Source organism: Punctularia strigosozonata (genome assembly GCF_000264995.1).
Source record: "Punctularia strigosozonata HHB-11173 SS5 unplaced genomic scaffold PUNSTscaffold_4, whole genome shotgun sequence".
Classification (NCBI taxonomy): domain Eukaryota; kingdom Fungi; phylum Basidiomycota; class Agaricomycetes; order Corticiales; family Punctulariaceae; genus Punctularia; species Punctularia strigosozonata.
The window spans coordinates 1,694,188-1,712,851 of NW_006767436.1; the positions used below are offsets into that span (position 1 = coordinate 1,694,188).

General features: G+C 52.6%; 7 protein-coding genes across 7 annotated transcripts; 3 read left to right on the forward strand and 4 right to left on the reverse strand.

The window, feature by feature from the left end:
• Nucleotides 1-734: 734 nt before the first annotated feature.
• Nucleotides 735-3,688, forward strand: PUNSTDRAFT_43580 (uncharacterized protein; the record flags this gene model as incomplete). Its single annotated transcript, XM_007382234.1, has 2 exons — nt 735-930; nt 1,011-3,688. The coding sequence occupies 2 exons, from the start codon at nt 735-737 to the stop codon at nt 3,686-3,688; spliced, it is 2,874 nt and encodes a 957-aa protein (XP_007382296.1).
• Nucleotides 3,689-4,324: 636 nt separating this feature from the next.
• Nucleotides 4,325-7,131, reverse strand: PUNSTDRAFT_142718 (uncharacterized protein). Its single transcript, XM_007382235.1, has 9 exons — nt 6,943-7,131; nt 6,787-6,892; nt 6,689-6,734; nt 6,515-6,635; nt 6,249-6,459; nt 6,115-6,194; nt 5,983-6,054; nt 5,464-5,911; nt 4,325-5,405 (listed from the first exon to the last, which is right to left on the reverse strand). Exons 1-9 carry the CDS (start codon nt 7,115-7,117, stop codon nt 5,285-5,287), a joined length of 1,380 nt encoding a protein of 459 aa, XP_007382297.1. The 5' UTR covers nt 7,118-7,131; the 3' UTR covers nt 4,325-5,284.
• A 419-nt stretch (nt 7,132-7,550) lies between these two features.
• On the forward strand, nt 7,551-8,415 carry PUNSTDRAFT_142719 (ATP synthase d subunit). Its single transcript, XM_007382236.1, has 5 exons — nt 7,551-7,599; nt 7,653-7,692; nt 7,756-7,982; nt 8,037-8,223; nt 8,291-8,415. Exons 1-5 carry the CDS (start codon nt 7,570-7,572, stop codon nt 8,326-8,328), a joined length of 522 nt encoding a protein of 173 aa, XP_007382298.1. The 5' UTR covers nt 7,551-7,569; the 3' UTR covers nt 8,329-8,415.
• Nucleotides 8,416-9,331: 916 nt separating this feature from the next.
• Nucleotides 9,332-11,209, reverse strand: PUNSTDRAFT_119668 (clathrin adaptor mu subunit; the record flags this gene model as incomplete). Its single annotated transcript, XM_007382237.1, has 11 exons — nt 11,145-11,209; nt 10,878-11,089; nt 10,687-10,799; nt 10,544-10,633; nt 10,329-10,489; nt 10,210-10,271; nt 10,087-10,159; nt 9,861-10,033; nt 9,665-9,810; nt 9,546-9,613; nt 9,332-9,497 (listed from the first exon to the last, which is right to left on the reverse strand). The coding sequence occupies exons 1-11, from the start codon at nt 11,180-11,182 to the stop codon at nt 9,332-9,334; spliced, it is 1,302 nt and encodes a 433-aa protein (XP_007382299.1). The 5' UTR covers nt 11,183-11,209.
• A 229-nt stretch (nt 11,210-11,438) lies between these two features.
• On the reverse strand, nt 11,439-13,514 carry PUNSTDRAFT_64859 (hexokinase; the record flags this gene model as incomplete). The annotated part of the gene is made up of 10 exons (XM_007382238.1): nt 11,439-11,518; nt 11,574-11,978; nt 12,045-12,333; nt 12,388-12,524; nt 12,574-12,625; nt 12,680-12,951; nt 13,020-13,126; nt 13,177-13,212; nt 13,260-13,301; nt 13,357-13,514. 10 exons carry the CDS (start codon nt 13,512-13,514, stop codon nt 11,439-11,441), a joined length of 1,578 nt encoding a protein of 525 aa, XP_007382300.1.
• Nucleotides 13,515-13,914: 400 nt separating this feature from the next.
• PUNSTDRAFT_100580 (ARM repeat-containing protein) lies at nt 13,915-17,042 on the reverse strand (the record flags this gene model as incomplete). The annotated part of the gene is made up of 12 exons (XM_007382239.1): nt 13,915-14,479; nt 14,534-14,750; nt 14,801-14,997; nt 15,046-15,129; nt 15,184-15,263; nt 15,319-15,630; nt 15,687-15,777; nt 15,829-16,194; nt 16,247-16,336; nt 16,387-16,471; nt 16,529-16,682; nt 16,736-17,042. 12 exons carry the CDS (start codon nt 17,040-17,042, stop codon nt 13,958-13,960), a joined length of 2,505 nt encoding a protein of 834 aa, XP_007382301.1. The 3' UTR covers nt 13,915-13,957.
• Nucleotides 17,043-17,137: 95 nt separating this feature from the next.
• On the forward strand, nt 17,138-18,552 carry PUNSTDRAFT_64973 (uncharacterized protein; the record flags this gene model as incomplete). Its single annotated transcript, XM_007382240.1, has 7 exons — nt 17,138-17,324; nt 17,396-17,514; nt 17,570-17,804; nt 17,859-17,973; nt 18,031-18,131; nt 18,195-18,284; nt 18,338-18,552. The coding sequence occupies 7 exons, from the start codon at nt 17,138-17,140 to the stop codon at nt 18,550-18,552; spliced, it is 1,062 nt and encodes a 353-aa protein (XP_007382302.1).
• Nucleotides 18,553-18,664: the final 112 nt, after the last annotated feature.

An 18,664-nucleotide genomic window follows, 5' to 3' on the forward strand; every position in this document is an offset into this window, starting at 1 on the left:
GGCGGCCCGCTGCATAGCTAAATTATGAGGATGTATACAATATTAGATGTCCTTGCGAGGATGCAGTAGATGAAACAAGCTTGACCAGTCGCTTGGACTCAAAGCTGCATCACTCAGAAATCCACGACGAGAGTGGGCCGCTGATAATGGCTGGGGGAAGGTTCAGCGGTAGATGGGACAATATTGCAGCAATTCGTGGGAGTGTGAACTGGTTCGTTTTGAGGCGGGCGCTGTGGTTGCCCCCGCTCTTGCCTCCGCCATCACGTCTTGCCTGCTGTTGGCATTCGTCCGTTGTACGGTCCCCACTCTCTTTTACCCCCACACTCCCTTGCAGGAACCCCACATTCTTGTTCAGAAAACCCGGAAAACCCAGCAAATATCAAGAAATGGTTTTGGACTTCGCGCCGAGTGCCACGAACAGCGACGACGTTTTCTCTGGCGAGAGGCAAAGGGTCAGTCGCATCGAACACCGTCATTGCCTCGTACGCTCAATTTGTCGTCAGATGGAAGGCTTTCGCTTCGGCAAGAGCCGTCCACCTTCAATCATCGCTAAACAAGCAAATATCACATCTCATGCCCGCTCTCATTCTCGCAACAACTCTATCGTCTCTGCTTCGGCTTCCAGCTTCTCTGTTTCCACTTCTCATGACTCATTGAATACCACTTCTTCCAAACGCTCATCTCACCACCGTCGTCAGTCCTCTGTTTCGACTCGCAGGGAATCCGCGGAGGTCATGGGTGTCTCGATACCTTTCTCTGGTCTCTCAGCCTCGTTGTCTGACTCGGATAATGTCAATTTCGGTGACAAGGACTCCATCAGGCGGCGTGCCCTCATGGCCCTCGAGGGCAAGTCAGACGTCGGCACCTTTTCGAAGGTTCAGATACCAGACTTCGACTCTCCTACACTGGTGAAGAAGCCGTTCGAATTTCGTGCGTTCTATCCTCCTTCGTTGGTACCGTACGAACTGATATGTTCCTCGGAGCAGCAAGCAAGCCCTCATTTCCTCCAGGTCCCGGCCATGGCTTTGGCCTCAACACTATCGCTGGCAAACGGGATTCGTTCGGCAAGTCTATGCGTTCTTCCTCGGCCTTGAAAGAGCAATACCAGCTGGGCACTCTGGTGGAAGAGGAGGAAGATCAGGAACAGGTCGAGGATGAGACCGACTTCCCATCGTCCGTCGTCGATTCGCCGGCCTCGGTTGAGGTTTCCACTCCCTCGGGCGCCCCCATCCGGCATCGCCCTGCGAGCCTCAACCTTCGTCCTTTGACCCTTGCGGGCGGTTTACCCACACCCTCGCTTTCCCCCAACCTTAACTCCGGATCTCGACGTCCCATGCTGAACATCCACACCGACAGTCCTTCGCCCGCCAAGCTCGATGACGTCAAGTCAAAGCGGCTCAGTAGGATCTCCTACAAGCCCGCATCCATCGACACGCCGCCCACAGCTGCCATTCATGGTTTCGGACTTCCAACTCCTGAAATGACGCCCACGAGTGAACACCGCTACTCTGCCAATAGCGATGTCAGCGAGCGCCCGCTGTCCACCAGCGAACAACAATTCCTGCACAAGTCTCACCATGCACTTCTGGCCCGCATCGAAGATTTGGAGCGCGCTCTTTCTTCTTCGCGCTCGGAGTCTCGTGGGCGCAGCCGTCCAGCATCTTTCATGTCTGATATATCATCACGCTCCCATATCACGGACAGTAACGACGAGATGATCCAGCTCGTTACAGATCTCAAGGCTGAGAGAGATGAGCTCAAACTTCAGCTGGAGGCCGATGCTGACGGCTGGCGCAGTCGGGTCGCTGGATTGGAAAACCAGGTTGGCGTGCTCGCTAAGCGCGTCGAGCTAGAGCGCCGAGAGGCTTGGGTTGCCCGAGAACGTGCCGGCTTGCTCGACGTTGAGAAGAAGGCCTTGGCAAAGGACCTCGAGGTGCAGAAGGCGGCATTCCATGACTTGTCTATCAAGCATGAGTCGGTAAGGAAGGAACTGGAGGACGCGAAGGAGTTGACCGAAAGCCTCCGAGGCGAAATCATTTCTGCCCGTCACATGACGGAGGAGTGTGTTCGTTTACGTGCCGCTCTGGATGAGGAAAGGAAGAGGCGGGAGCAGTACGAGCGGGAGTTGGATCACGCGGGTCTCCTCACTACGCCTACGCCAGGCGCTTTCCAATTCCCTGCCAAGCCTCGCTCGTCAGGCTTGAGCATGCTGCCTGCGGACTCGGACAGGTCTCTCACCGACGTCGACGAACCAAACCTGCAGCCGACGGCCGTCGCTGATCCGGACGAGGATGGCGAGGACGAAGAGCATGTATTGGCTCACTACGAGGATGAAGACTCTGACCTCAGTTGCGGTAGCCTTCATTCGTCAGTGTCTTCGTTCCAGGATCATTCAGAGCTCTCGTCTAGTGGCTTCCCCAAGACTCCGTCTCCTGTGTCTGTCCAGCCTCGTCCCTCGCACGCTTCGCGAGCTTCCCTATCCCGGACTTGGACCTTCCCGAAGGGTCCTCGACAGACTGCTGTCAAGCGGGAAGAGGAGGTCGACACGTTCTTTGGATACTCGGAGGATCTGGACTCTTCTCCAGCCGCTGTTTGGTCCGGGGCCAACGAGGAATTGAATTCAGGCTTCTCATTCGGCCTCAACCTTAACGAAGAGGACGAACTACCTCCTTTCATTCTGCCTCTAGACGTAGGCATCGAGGTTCCTCAGCCCTTGGACATCATCATTGACGATACGGATACGGATAACTTGGAAGGCCAGGTGCTCAAAGGCGGCATCAAGTTCACTTTTACCGCGCCAACTGCACCCTCCACGCCGGAACCCGTCGAGCGCGCTCTGCTTGTAGAGCCTAAGCCGGAGTTCGAGGCTCGAGTTGTTGAGGCTGCGGAAGTTGCAGCAGCGCCTCCACCGCCAGCTGCGGGCCGAACTGGCTCCGCCGTCGTACGGCCGACAACTCCCCCGAGGGTACATGCTGTCTCGGGGACTTCGAAACGAACGGCCCCGTCCTTCATTCCTCAACCGAAGGGAAAGACAGTGACCCCCATCAAAAGCGCGCCTCGTCGAAGTGTCGCTGGGGAGCGTAAAGTCAGCCCGGTCTTGTTCACGCCTCCGCGCTCTCCTTCAAACAGTCCTTCTGACCGTAGGACATCGGTATTCTCACCTCAAGCCAAAGCACCCTCGAGTACGCCGCCTCCTCTCTCCCATCGCGCGCTCGAAGATACAAATGATCCCACTAGATACTCTGATTCCAGTGAGACGCCCGGCTCCGCTCCGGTTCTGAGGTTCCCCTCCATCCTCCACTCACCGGTAACGTCTGTTCCGCCTCAAGTGACGAAGAATCCAGCTACAACGGCTCCAGTTGGCCCACGATTCTCTATCCAAACGTTCACCTCTTACTTTCCCAACCTTTCGTGGAACCCCCTCGCAAGCGGGTCTGGCACATCCGCTCAAGAGACAAAAGTGGGTCCTGCTGCTTCGGTTCCAGCACCGAATCCGTCTACGTCTCCTGGAGAGGCTGTGCATGGGTTTCGCCATCTCGCTAATGATCCTGAGCGTATGCCGAGATTTGTCGTCAAGGCCAAACAGCTGGAAAAATTGCGGTTACGTATGGAAGAAGAGCGCATGCGACAAGACGCCGTCTTCATGGGTGACTGCCGTCGATGCACTAGTCAATATCTCTCGGTTTGAAGTTCACGTTCAACCCGTTCTATACGTGCTTTTCCAGCCCTTCATCGACGCCGTACATAGTCTGATGTGTCTACTGCTATGCGGTCTTGAAGTATGCATTCCTATCCTTCGTTCAGCCACTTCACTCATGTTTGCTATTTATGGGCCTGCGGCCTATACGAGATGGACGTCGTGTTTACCATTGTACCCATAGATATCATGTTCTTGAAGACCCAGACGTTATATTTGATACAATCCACCAGTTGATTTGATGCTAATGTGCATCACAAACCGGATTAGATACCTGCGTCCATCCATTCCTCCATCAACTCTCTTGGGGATGCATGCTGAGCAGGTAACAATTCCAAAAGTCCGCAGCTGGCACCCGGCACGGACCTTGCCAGCCAGCAGTCATCAAGGAGCTCAAGTAGTGCTTGCTTGAAGTCGGTCTCGATGTACTCGGATAATTGCACAGAGATGTGCTGCAGCTTAGTGAAGGTGGCTGCTCGGACAAGAGCAAGTGTTTCTTCCTCGCTGCTCGGATGACGACGGGACGGTGATGTAGCGGGTATGTTCAACTGTATTCGGAGGTATGGCACAAGGTTCTCGCGGAGGTCCGATACGTGGAGGTGGGTGATAGAATCGTACGGAGCGTTGCAGGACAATGCAAGCAACAGAGCGTCCACCCCTCCTTGCTGGTTTCTGACTTGGATGCAGCGCAATGAAGGTAAACGCGGGTGCATAGCATTAGAGGAGGTTGTGACGAATGGCGGTTGCAACGATGTGGTTTGAAGATCGGTTAGATGAGGAAATGTCCGCCCAATGAGAGTAATCTTCAATTCTACGCCCAGTACTGCCAATCTATGCACCTCGTCGGCGACGAGCCTCACCAACTGCGATACAGCGGCCGTTGCGCGGTCTCTTTCGATGGTCGCGATGGAGAAGTTGATGTGATGTATGCCCCTATAACCATCATGTCGACGCGTCCTGCCGCTGAAGTATTTCGACCAAGGTAATATTCCTGCCCGATCGAAGGCCGATATAAACAATGAGCGGACTGTGTCCCGAGACCCGCGAGAGGCTCGGTCCGCAAGCACGGCAGTCAACAAGAGAATTTGGCGCATCCCGAGGACAGCGACGGATTGGAAACGGACGTTGTCCGAGAGATTGCGGGTGTAGTGACAGACGAGCGCCAACGAACGCCCGGTGGTGCCGTCATCCGTGCACGCAAAGGAGAAGCAAAGGACGAGTATCTCTGGAGGTAGCACATTGAGTAGCATCGACTGCATGGATTTCCAGTGGTAAATGTGCGTTCAGAGACACTGCGAGGTGAACGGGTAATGGAGTGTGTCCGCCGAGTATATGGTCGCACCGCCTCTGGGCTCACGATGGGAATCCGCGATGAGCGGATCTACGTCTGCAGTTGCAGCTACTGTATTTTGATCCAACATAGCTCCAATTCAAAAGTCTGATGACGCAGGGTCATGCCAGTTGTAGTTTAATTGCACCGCCCAGACTCTGCAACCCTGCAAAAGTTGATGGGGTTGATCGCCTTATCAAGACGGGTCTTCGTCAACACGCAACTTCTTCAAGTCATCCAGTAACCAGTCTGCGGATCTAGAACGGGTAATTGGAAGAGCGATCGTCTTCAGGGATTGCTCCAGTCTGAACCTGGTGGAGATGGCATTCATCCAAGTACTTGAGCATAACGTCCCGGTATAATGCCTGCTTTTTATATCTGTTATATTATCATCTGTCAGCCAATGACTCTTCATAAAGAAACGTGGCGTGCTTACAGCGCGATATCCTCTCCCCAGCCCCTCAAAGCGCTAGCGAAACGTCCTGGGACGCCAGGCTCCTTAGCCAGTTCATCCACGCGGAACATGTAAGATCTGATAGTAAAGACGATAGCACCAGTCTTAGGCAGACGTCGAAGTGTTGTACGCTCGGTACGCATCCGTATCATCGACGGTTTGATGTGCTTCGCAAGAGTTTCCTCTGACGGCTTCTGTGGGTGAGGTTTGCCGTCATCATACAGCTCCTCAGGACCGTGGGTCGTGCTGGACCATGCCAACTCGTCCGGATCGATCGTCTTGAATGGCGTATCTGCTTGTATACTGCGGGGATGCAACGTGCGGTCGTGGTCTTCACACACTTGGATGAAGTAGTTGTTTCGTGTAACCGGCTTATCGACCGTCATGCGGCGGAAGAACCGGTTGAGACTGCGCTGTAGTTTTTCCTCGTCTGATAGGCGTAGATTCCCCATATCCGAAGAATCTGTTAAAGAGGGTCACAGATACGTAAACAATACTTACACTGCGGAACGCCCCCGCTTGTGTGGATTTCGTCCAAGGCCATGCCTATCTTGTCCTCCAAGCGCCATGAACCTGAGGTAAGTTAGCGGTGTTCGGCCCTGAACTGTTTCGAAGTGGCAGGGTTCTGTTCACCTGCTACGCATATAGCTCCAGCTTGGAAATAGTACTGTCCGTCGTTACCTTCGATCATGATAGCAAGATCGTCTTGTATTCTGAATGCACCAGAACATCAAATCATCGCCCGGCGTTAACGCTCAGGTACGTACAACAGCGCTGCGAGTCGTAATGGATCTTCCGCCTCCAAGTCGTATGTGATGTCAACAGGGATGACAGTGATCGTCTTGATCTTCGGTTCATCGTACCATCCATGATAGTCCGTGCTTTCTCCGTTTCTTTGCGGAGACAGGCGAGTAATGGAATAGATAGAGGGAAATCTACGAGATACGAATTCGGCAATTTCATACAGCAGCTCTTTGGCTGAATCCGGCATTAAAACCAACTCGACGTCAATGTTGATGAACTGTTTACTCACCGGCTCCTTCGCCTCCTCGGACGAGGCCGGGAGTACCTTCCAGCGTACGCACAACCCGATCGCCGAGGTCCTGTATTCGACGAGCACGTATGTGATGATATCGGATGAAATCGCTATCGAGCTATCCGTGACCATGTTGAGACATACCATCCATACAATGCTGTGTTAAATCACCTGTATCCAGGTCTGCCATGGCATTGGGCGGATTCCCATAGTAATGCTACGATCGCGATTCAACCGACATACGGCTCTTGGCCAAAATTAGTGCGCACTTGTAGAGCCCCCATCTGAATGGCCGGTAAGGTAGGGGCTTCATCTCGTCAAGACTATGGCTGCAAGGTTCAGGGACTGGATATGTGAAGTGAACTGGGTCCCAGTCTGTGAAGATGTCAACTGACGTCCTCGACATGCATGATTGTCTTACGCACGTCCGAAAGCTCGGTCGCGTTCTGGTGTGGTAGATGAAGCACCTTCCTTGCGCCCTTCCTTCTCCAGCGCTGGAGTACGTATATATCTGCCGCCTGTGGGTGATCTGAGGTAGATCATACCGCAAGCGAGGAGGAATATCGCTCCGACAACGGCGATTTCCATCGGAGAAGCCATGATTGGAGTATTCCTGGCGGACTATGACTACGAGGATGGTATCAAGGGATGAGAGCTGGGTGTGAATCCATTTCGTGCAGCGCTTTCATGTAACCTTGCGCAGCTTCCATAATCCATTGCGTACATAATATGCGTACTCACATACACAGGCTGGCAGTAAACAAAACGAGTGTAGCAGATGGTATTTTCGGGTTCGGCTCGCCGAACATAACAGAGACGTTCGATACTTGTACATGCGCACAGAGCGTATGATACCATAGCCCACACTGACACTGACTCTGAAGGTTGGTCGGCGACTCGGAGGCAGCGCGGGCAATTCCCGCGAGTCCCGTGACGGCCGGCGACCCTCGGGTTGCAGCGTTGTCGAGTGTCCTGTTCAAAACCACTGCATTTCTGACTGTGCGTATTCTCTTGACTCTTTCCGCTGGGTGTCCTAACGGCTACCTCTTAAGATGGCGTCTAAGGCGGCAACCGCGGCGGTTGTATGTTCTAGAAAGCTTATTTTCTCGTATCGTAGCTGACGACTTGTGGTCAGGATTTCGCTCGCATCTACTCGTCCCTGGGACTTGGGAAAGGTCACCTTCATCCCATGCCGTGTCAAAGCATATATCCTAAAATTTTCTGCCGGGATTTATCAGAGACCGTTGCCTCCCTTCAGGCTTTCCGCAAACGTCACGCTGACGCCCAGCGCCTCGCCGCCACTGCTGCCGCGCAGCCCACTACCATTGACTTCGCGTACTACCGCTCTGTTCTAAAAAACAAGGCTGTTGTCGATGAAGCGGAAAAGACCCTGAAGGAATTCAAACCTGTTACCTACGACGTCTCCGCACACATCAAGGCCATCGAGACTTTCGAAGCGAAGGCGGTATGAAGTAACCTGTGAGGCTGGGAGGCGTGTTCCACTGATGTAAACCTACAGGTTGTGAAAGCGAAGGAGACTGAGGCGAAGATTGACGAAGAGCTCAAGGATCTTCAGGCCACTCTTGCCAATATCGAAGAGGCAAGGCCCTTCGAAGATCTCACGGTGGAGGATGTTGGGGATGCCCATCCTCGTATACGAGAGGCTGTCGAGACTATGATCAAGAAGGGCAAGTGGACCGTCCCGGGTAAATATTGATTCATTCTGGCTTCAGTGGATACGTTTACTGATACTGCGTCGTCCGATGCTTTCAGGTTATAAGGAGAAATTCGGCGATTTGTCGCTCATGTAGACGTCCACGCTGTGCCCACACTCCCTAGTATAACGTTTCCATCCGTGAACTGGACGTGGTAATACTATGCGCATGGCTTAAGCTGAGCGTTGAGCAGCGATTTGAAAAATCGCTCGACGTCATTGTGACCTAAGTCAACACCACAACGATGGTCGCCGTTCACTCTGTGGACTCCTATATCTGTTGAATCAGGGAAACTCATCATTGGCGGCGGAGCAGGGACAGGCTTGTCTGCCAGGTTCATCGAGCAAGGACGAGCAGACCTTCTGGGTGGTCTACAACTCAGGACGGTACCGCATGTAGCTGGCCGAGGTCTGATGCTATACGTACGTATGAGCGTACCTCGGAAAGGAAGGGTTGAACACGCAGACGTGTCTGGCTTCCATGGACTTGGGGAAATGCCAACGATGTAGTTATCGAGATGGTTGATATTATTGAATAGCTGCAGCCGACTCATACTCACACTACATAGCGATCACGAACTTCCTGGCTTCTTAGGCCAGAGAGATCTCACAGTACCTATCGTGAAGCATACACCCGTACTTGCCGGGCTCTGCGCCAGTTATCCTTTCAGGAGCATTCTGGAGAAACTGCGCGATCTGTTGACCCCATCTCTCGATGTGCAGCGTAGGATTGATCGATGGCACATTCCGGCAGAACCCCGAAGAAACGGGTATGGGATATGATGTCGAAGTCGATATGATCCGCGCGGACTGCATCACTCGGGCTATTGACTACACGGTAGGACATCCACCACGCTATGCTTCTCTGAAAGAGTTTACTGCCGCTGAATCATATATACGTTTCAACACTAAAGATGCCACGGAATGGCAGAAGCCGGGGCCGATGTGCTCGTGGGTGAGTGATCCTACATATCATAGATGTTGATGGGCATATAAATGAGTTGAAGATGATGCGAGTACTGGTGGATAAGCATTGTGAATTGATGGCGCAACTCAAATCCTAGGACTCAATGATATCAATCGTACAACCCCAATGTTATTCACCATCTCCATTCTACAGTTCCGGATGACCTTGCACGAACTCCTTTGTATGGTTTGTAAGTCTCGCCCGTTAACCGTAGCTGGTCTACCCGTAGAGCCGAGAAACTGTGTTGCAGTATCTCAAACTTCACTCGGAATGCGCGTGCTGGTCGAGGGTATTTCGCTCTGCAATAACTGGTCAATGTCATTCCTTACACATGGAAGACGACTTACGATGAAGAAAACGTTCCTCGAAGAGTCACGCCGCTAGATGTTAGGTTGCTAGTCTCCCACTTCAAAGTCTATATGGCAATATCAGCGACTGTCAGATCATATGATATATTTCCACCCACCAATGTCTTAGGATCAAAACCCCAAGAGGAATCCCCCGATGCCACAAGATTCGCAGCTGTAGCACCTTGCCCGAGGTACAGTTCAACTGAGACTCTATCAATGGGTTTCCCTGGGAGCCGGGACGCCAGTGTTACATCCAAGGTACCTATCAACGGTCTCAGTGTTGGAAACCATAGATTTGAGGCGTGCGCGAACCTCCGCTATCGTCTAATCTGACAACTGGCTTCAAGTTGAAAGGCACAGGAACAATGGCTGGTGAAGTGATGGCAGCAGACGAGGTTGTTGGAACATAGCGATACTGCATGAGGGTGAAGCGCCCATCCGGTGGGACGAAAGACAACGATTTGTCCCTTGCCCATCGTTGTAGCCTGTCCAAGCCATTCAGCGGATTATAACATATATAAATAGGACATAATAGCACCTCACGCATGGATGGAAGGAACAGTCATCGATGACTTTGGCATTGGCGAAACTCAGTAAAAGATCAGGCGTGCCTGAACGGAAAGTTAGATTCCGATATGCATGGCTACCACGACATTCCTACCAGAGAGCTTCGAGTTGCTATCAATGCGGCCCCAGACGTTGCTGACGAGAGCCGTGGAGCTTCTGAGTAATAACAATTACCACTGAACGCAGATGTGGACAAAGGCGAACTCTACCAACTTGTTCACCACTGCCTTGAGTTCCTCGGAGACGTCAAAATAGATTTCATTGTTGTTATGTCTCACTCCGGCCTTCCTCCACGGGATCGGAGAGGAAAACGGGGTGGTCAAGCTTGCTTGATTTGCCAACCCTGACACGCCCGCGACGGTGAGAATTTTATGCTACATTCAATCCATCATGAGCAGACATTGTATAGATGTTTGAGTAGGACAGACCAGTAGAGTGGGAGGCAAGACGATGTCTCGTAGAGCATTCGTGGAGGTGGTCAAGGGATGGCCACCTGCGTCGAGCGTCTCTTCGAGTAACTGTGTAACAGACCGGTTAAACGAAGCACACCCGAAGTCGAAGAAGGTCTCGCCTGGTAAACTATATCGAAGTTTTCACGGATCACAGGAGCAGACACCGTGCCGAAATAGTCCCCAAGGATATCCACGAATGTTTGCAGGAATGAGAGAGCATACAGTGGATCAACTGCTTGCGCGAAACCCAGAGTTCTACGCGGTCATCGTCCCCTGATCACGGAAGTGAAGCAGCCCACGAACGACGTACCATCTCCACTGACAGGAGAAACCAGCCTCATATCGCCCACTTGTATATGACAGCATGCGGTGGCAGGATCCATTCCCGTAGACGAGACATACAGAATGGGATCCACGTTCCCGGGGCGTTCAGCTTTCGCCAGCGCAGTGGTGATGGCATCGATGTGCAGGAGGGCATATGCAGAAGTTTGAGAGCGGAACCCAGTTTGGACGATTGGCCGACTAAACGAGATGATGCATGAAGGACAGAACGAATCTGCTATGGGGGGATACTTGCCATGTCTCATCCAAGATAATGAGCCCGTCGATGGCCATCGCAGTTCTTATAGTCGTATGTACCGTAGCGCCTGCCAGTGTAATACTGCGTAGGCGCGTTTGTGATTATTACTTAAGTTCGATGTTTGGTATCGTGTACGTCATGCAATCATGTCTGAACCAGGGAATAGTCAAACGTTTCTCCATTTTACTAATGTGCAATCGTACAACTAGATACTCCTTGCTCGAGCCCACACCGATCTAGTCTCTTTTAATTGATCGAATAACGCATACCCACTGGCCCGTCGAAGCACTGTCATTTCGAGTTTACGACACCAGCTGCGTCCGTGCCGCTACGTGCCAGTTCCTTCGCAGCCTGCAGAGCGCATAAAGCCGCTGCGTTCATCATGGATCAATGCTAGTTCGCCCATGCTGAAGATAGGTAACATACCTCCAACTCCGCTGCCATCCTTGGCCATACCAATCTCCACTTTTTTCTCGATGGTTTCGCCGACCAAGGTACGCAGGGAGTGACGCAAGCCTGCCTCAAAGTTGGGATAGTGCTGAATCAAACTACCATCCACACCGACGCCGATCTTATCCGGACCATCATGGGAGTCCGAACCACCCAATTTCGCATAACCAGTCTGCGCGAGTACCGTCGCGACTGCGCATCCACTGAGTTTTGCTGCTCGCTGTGCTACCAGAGAGCACGCCCATCGAACGATCGCAGCATCCTGCAGCGACACGTCCTCCGGAGCAAAGCCCACTTGCTCCACGATGACCTGCTGAATGGTGCGTAGGCGCTCCTTCGTTGGCTCGTCGAGCTTGGCTTCATCGAAGTCCCATATCGCCGCTAACGGCGGCGGAGGCTCCTTTCCCCGTTCCAACATGGGTTCTGGTGTCTCCGATCCGTTGACACCCGAGGGCGAGGGCATTGGCTCCGGCTTGACTACCTTCAAACCCTCCCACGCCTCCTCGACAGCACTCATAACAGCCGTGTCGAAGCCGTAATGCGTGTTGAGCTGCTTGGTCGACTTCCCGCCAAACAGGAGCGGCTTCGGCGCGGCGTCCACGAGCGATAAGAGGATGTTCCGGGTGATTTCGCCGAGGTACATGCCGGAGATGAACTTCTCGTATGCCTGAAAGCGCGGATTAATGGATTCACGGTCTAATTTGTTGTCGAAGGCTGTTGTCGGGAGAGTTGTTCGCTGTTATGATCTCTTAGCATCCGGAGTTCAGGGAGGGTAAAAAAAACTACCGACCGAGTTGTTGAAGGCTCCCCACTCGGTATTAACCACCATTTTCCCGCCTTTCGCTGCTGAGGGAGAGTTCTTGAGCTTCGTAATCTTCGCTACATCCTCCAAATAGGCACCGTTGGTGCCTGTCCCAAAGATGGCCCCTATAGACAGTGTTACAGGTATAGGGTTCACTGCCAAGATATGGCATACCAAGGAGACAGCTTCCCGCGGTATATGACCTAGAAAGCAGGGCACCAACAGTCTAAACACAATCCGATCAAACCCCGCACGCATGACATAAATATGGTTCGCTCACGTCGTTCACAAGTGCCACGCAACGGACATGCAAATGTTTTCTATCGAAGGCATCCTGAAGGAGCCTTACAACATCCTTGCCGATTGCATTTTTTGCGGCGAATCCCTTGGTCCATGTGAGTAGCGTGCCACTGTCCAGAGCCGTTTGTTCGACGGGGAAGGAGAACGTGAGACCTAGGTGGATTTCGGGTGGGCCTTCGAATGGGTTGTCAAGCTCGCTGAAGTCATGACCGGAGTCGGTCAAGAACGCGTCGACTGAATCCGCAAGATAGTCTATACACCCCAGTAGGGACCACAAATCAGCAAGACCATGACTGCATATAGGGACACAAAGCACGTACCGAACAAGGCAGTGACCTCACCGGTCTTAAGCGCATCCGACACCTTATATTTCTGCTGCCGTAGCTCGAACTGGTGGTTCCCGTGTAAGTGGACTTCACAGACACGCCTTTGGGTATTATCGTTACTAGAGTCTTAGCAGGATGGATTACGACGCACAAGTTCGTTCCGCCCAGATCGAGAGCTAAAAATGTCCTGAACAGAGATCAGTATGCGTGTAGCCGGGCGTCTGATGCCCTTACCCCGTTTCTGTGCCATCCGGCACGCCCGTCACGAATGTCGGTCTGCGAAGATCCGCATTAAAAATTCGCACACATCCATCACACAACGACTGCTCACATCATGGCCATTGCCTGTCCATATTTCCCTAAACCGAGCTCGAAATCATCTAGGAACTGCTTCGTGATCGTCTTCAATGCATCGTCGTCCAACTGGAACTGATCCTCTATATCTTGCAGTATGAGGCGCGCTCGGTCTTTGCTGAAGCGCGCCGACATGGTGTTATGGCAGGAGCTCGGCGGGTGAGGTCAAGTATGAAGGCACGATGAGCACGGATACAGCAGCGCACAGGATGGGATTCTAAGGCGGAGTGCAAAGATCGGGAAGTAAAGCATGTAATAGAGCTGATTTGCAGCCAATATTTCTCTGGGGAAACCTCGGTCAACTTGCTTCTCCACCAATGAAAGGCGGCGAATTGAATTCGTCGCTAATATTTAACAGCTGCAAATCAGCTCTAATGCGATATCATGACATCTGCGTTCCCACTCTCTATCGCCGTCACTACGACCGGCTTCACGCCGGCTTACCCCATGTAGCACCAGCCCGGGCTTTCTCCCCGCCAGCTCGAGGTCCTGGGGCGCCGTCTTCCCCTCCCAAGCCAGTCTGCACCATCGATCGTCGTCCATAGATTGCTACATACATGATTACACGACCTCGACGCTCAACCCTTCGCGCGCTTCGGCTTTGCCCTTGTCTGTTCTTTGGGCGCAGATCGGATTGCACCCAGCACGGCGCTCAAATCCCGATCTCCGGGGTTTCCGCCGCTCCCCGTGCTGCCCGCGTTCTTCGATTCTGTACCCCGATGGGCGGTTTGGGTAATCCTGGTCGGCGATTGACCCTCCAATTGCCCCCTCTTGAACTTCTTCCCGCCCAACACATTCTCGAAAACCGCGTCAATGACGTCTCCGACATCAGCCTCGCGTTTTCGCTTCTTCCGTTCCCGCTTTTCGGGCTTGACAGCCGATGCTTGTTGAGCGCGGCCGTCTTCTTTTGACTCCAAGTCGCGCCCACTCGTCGGAACGCCAGAGCCCTGGCGCATCTTGATTTTACACAGCTGCCAATCCTTCCACTCCTCTGCATTTCGCTTCAGAAGGTATAGGTTCAGATTCTTGGCAAAGAATTTGCCGTAGTATGATGATGCTAGGAATTGTTCATGAGGGATCAACGCATTGCCGATCTTCACCTGCATTCGAAACGGATTGGCACCTGCACGCATCCCAGAACAACACGTACATACCTTCAGATAAGGATCAGCTGCAGCCCAAAGCCTATCTCCAACACGACTTCCGATACGGTCGTCCACAAGGTCGTGGAACCGGGCAGCGAACGCAAGGATGAGGCTTCGTTTGGTTTTTGGGAGTACACTGGGTGATTCCATCACGGCGTCGAGTACTCGCGAGCTCACGGGGTGTCGTGACATCGCTAGCAGCTCATCTTGAGTCGTGTTCAAGATGCTCCAGGATGAGCGTCAGTGAGGACGTCGAAAACATAGGGGTCTGAGTACCTGTCTGTGACGATCTGATTATGTGTGCTCGAAAGCCGCAACAAGGACTGCAGCAGAAGAGCGCCTTGGACTTTCGGCTCCAGAGGATCGAGCGAAGATTTGTTGCCTCGTGTACGGGGCGGCCGACTCCCCCTTGGCTCGTGCCCACCAGCATCATCGCCTTCATGATTTGAGGATGCGACAGTACCTCGATAATCCTTAATCGCTATCAAGGACGGTACTAGCGCATGTCGACGAGCCTTTACCTGCAATGACAGCAAACGTAGAACGCAAGGGACGCATTGCTTCTTGTCTTCCTCTGACTCAATGCCGAACGCTGGCTGCAATGCCTGTAGAATAAATGATCGAAACGGGACCGTTTTACGCCATTGCTGTAAGCATACCTTCATAACGGAATCTTCAGCCGCGTGCAGCGCTCCAGCTCTATCAATCAGGGCTTTGATGACTCCAATCCGGTTCGCTTCTGCAAGCACGTACGTCAGTTACCGAGATATTTTCGATCCCGCTGGTAAACCTACGAAGCACTCTCCGGACGCCCTCGCCTCCAAGCTCTTCGCAAGCTTCGCGTAGCCCTTCCGCGCCGAGTCGCTCAACTGCACGCGCGACCACGAAATTAGCCACCGGATGCAACGCTAGGCCATTGACACTGAGTGCTTTCCGGCCCTTGGCTCCAGCGAGCTTTCCACGGAAGTAGGTCTGCCATAGAAGATCAAAGACGGCTTCAGGCGAGCGAGAAACCAGCGTCTCTAGAAGATGGGAAGACGTTGGGTCGCGAAGAAGGGTCATGAGGTAATCTGAAGGCTCCGCCGTTCCTGATACATCCTGTGTATCTGTTGAGGGCCAGGAGTCCTCAGTATTGCATAGACGATGTCCGCGACTGACTTACGAGATTGCGTTACAATCCCTACTAGAACACGGTCCATGAGAGAGTCGGGTTCATCCGAAATCCCGTGATGAGCTTCGAGTTCCAATAGCAACTAGCATACGTTACGTCAGTCATCTTCAGTACAAAGACGGCAGCTCCTTACCTGCAAGACCGGGCTAGCGACCTTATCCGCGGCCAAAGCGCGGACCTCATTGGGAGTCAGTTCTTCTCTGATTCTTGCTACGAAGGCGCTCGCAAGGCGGGAAAATTCGAGGGGAACCCGCGTACTTGCGGGCTCCGACTCCTTTCCTTTGCCCTTCTCTCCGTTCGCAGATGTCTCATCCACAAAGACCGATGAAAACTGTCCCTGGCGAGCTTTCCATGCCGCGCTTTTCTTTGAACGTAACCCAGCGGACTTCAGTGTGGAGTCGGCAGGAGCGATGTCAGGGACGAGGAGCAGCAATAACGCCCTGAGTACATGGGAGGCGAAAGGATCCATGATGAGGCTCGTGAAGCAGGGTAATAGTTCCTAGCTCATATCGTAAGACGGAAACAAGGTACGAAGGAACGAACGATCTAACCTCGCAGGCATCCAGAACGAGGCGGATTGCTGTCCGTAGCTCTCCGGAGTCCTCGCCAGTCTCTGGAAGTGGAGGGAAGATATTCATCATCTATGAACGGATCGTAAGACCAAGTATGTAAGGGGAAAGTTGCTACGTACTTCTCGGGAGACTGTGTCGCCGATGACAGAGAAAACGGTCTGGCATACATGTGATGCAAAGCGATGTTTTGCTAGTTGCTCGTATCTTTCGTCAATGTGAGCTATAATGATAGGGAAGACAGGTGCAGAGCCAGACACTTACGAGCCAGACAAAGTATCCATAAATACTCTTCGTACGAAGTCATCCATAGAGTATACCATGCGCTCCAAGATAGCAGAGCAATCGGGGTCCGTAGCCAGCTGTTTCTCCTTACCCGTCATTTCCTGTAGAGCAGCAACGAAGAAGGTGCGTTTGTCTGTGGTAATATTAGCCAGGGATCAACGGGCATGCGTTCTCCCGGGCCCTGACCTTCGTTGGGATCCAGTTCCGAGCTTGCTGTATGCTCGACCCCATCGTCTCCGCGAGTCTCCTGCCATTCACGGATCTGCATATCCACAGTGCGGAAATATGCCTTCACGTCGGCGTCAACGTAACCGAATGGTGCTTCCCTATCCACATCTGGATGGGGCTTTGACTTGATCCAGGATGGACCTGGTTGGGGCTCTTCGACAGTTTCGAGAGCATACTCAGGTGCAGCGTCAGTCAAGAGCACGTCATGTTCCTCCTCGGGTTTCTTCTTTTGTTTCTTGCCGCGTTTGCGATGTTCACGAGGCATGGTAGGGATGAAAGGACTGGCTGTGAGGCGAACGACCAGAAAAGTTGTGACCTCGTCCTAGGGTTAGGGCAATCCTATCTTGACTGCTGACTGCGATGCCGCCAAGATTATGCGTACTATGTCAGACATCCCGAGCGATGCTGAAGAGGCCAAAGACCGGCCAGCAGATTTGCAAAGAATGCTTTTTCTATGTTTTTGAGACCGAAGTTCACCACACCATAACCGATGCCCAGCTCTTCAAGCCGGGGGACCGGGTTGCGATAGGGGCGTCGGGCGGAAAGGGTGCGTCCCAGTAGGGCCCATTATGTGCATCATGGATACGCGCCGGAGCTGATATGTGTATATGTCCATAGACTCAACCGTATTGGCATATGTCATGAAGACTCTGAATCACCGTTACCAATACGGGTTAGACTTGTATCTGCTTTCCATCGACGAAGGCATAACAGGTTATCGCGACGATTCCCTTGAGGTATGCGCGTAGTCAGAAAGGACGCAAGTTTCATGGATTCTCACGGGCGATACAGACCGTCAAACAGAACCAAAAAGACTACGATATCCCGCTGCAGATACTATCATACGACGATCTTTACGGCTGGACAATGGATCGCATTGTGGCTCAGATAGGCAAGAAGAATAACTGTACCTTCTGTGGGGTTTTCCGAAGGCAAGCTCTCGACCGGGGCGCCGCATCGTTAGGCGTCGATCATATCGTTACTGGGCATAATGCCGACGATATCGCGGAAACAGTCCTTATGAACAGTCAGTCATCCGGGATTCCGGATCGAACAAATTAATCTCAACGTGTTTGATTAGTAATGCGAGGCGATATCGCGCGGCTGGGGCGCTGTACTTTGATATGCACAGAAGGTGAAGATACCATCAAGCGGTCAAAGCCATTCAAGTATACATACGAGAAAGAAATTGTAATGTCGGTATGCTCAACGCACATTCCGTCGAAGTTTGTTTAACCCTGAAACTTGTGTAGGTACGCGTACTTCAAGAAGTTGCATTACTTCTCAACGGAATGCATATATTCACCTGACGCTTACCGTGGCCATGCACGCGCGTTTCTCAAGGATTTGGAAGGTAAGAGACTGTCGTTGTCTTGAACCTCGATTTTGACTGTTGACACTCGAAATTTGGATTCAGCCGCACGACCCTCTGTCATCATTGATATCATTCATTCTGGTGAAGCATTCGAATTACGTTCCGAGGTGAAGGCCACACAGAAATCACAACGTAAAATACCCATAAACGACTCAAGAATCTGTGTTCTGATATCCGATATCCAGAGAATTGCGCACGCTGCGGATACATATCAAGCAACCCATTGTGCAAGGCCTGTACGCTGCTCGAGTCTCTCGAGTCAGGCGCCAGAGCTTCATCCATCGCTGATGCAAGTTCCAATCCGGACGGACAATCTTCGATGCGAACAATACCGTACTTTGAGCGGCTTGGCCGAGTCCGAGAACAGGCGTTGGTCATGGTCGTTTCCGAAACGACCTGAAGGAGGCGCGGCATAGAGCCTCGTCGCCAGTCCTTTATGACTGACTTGGGCAGCACGGGTTGCGCTCCCTTATGATGCGTGCATATATGGGACCGCATCCATCATCCTGCAG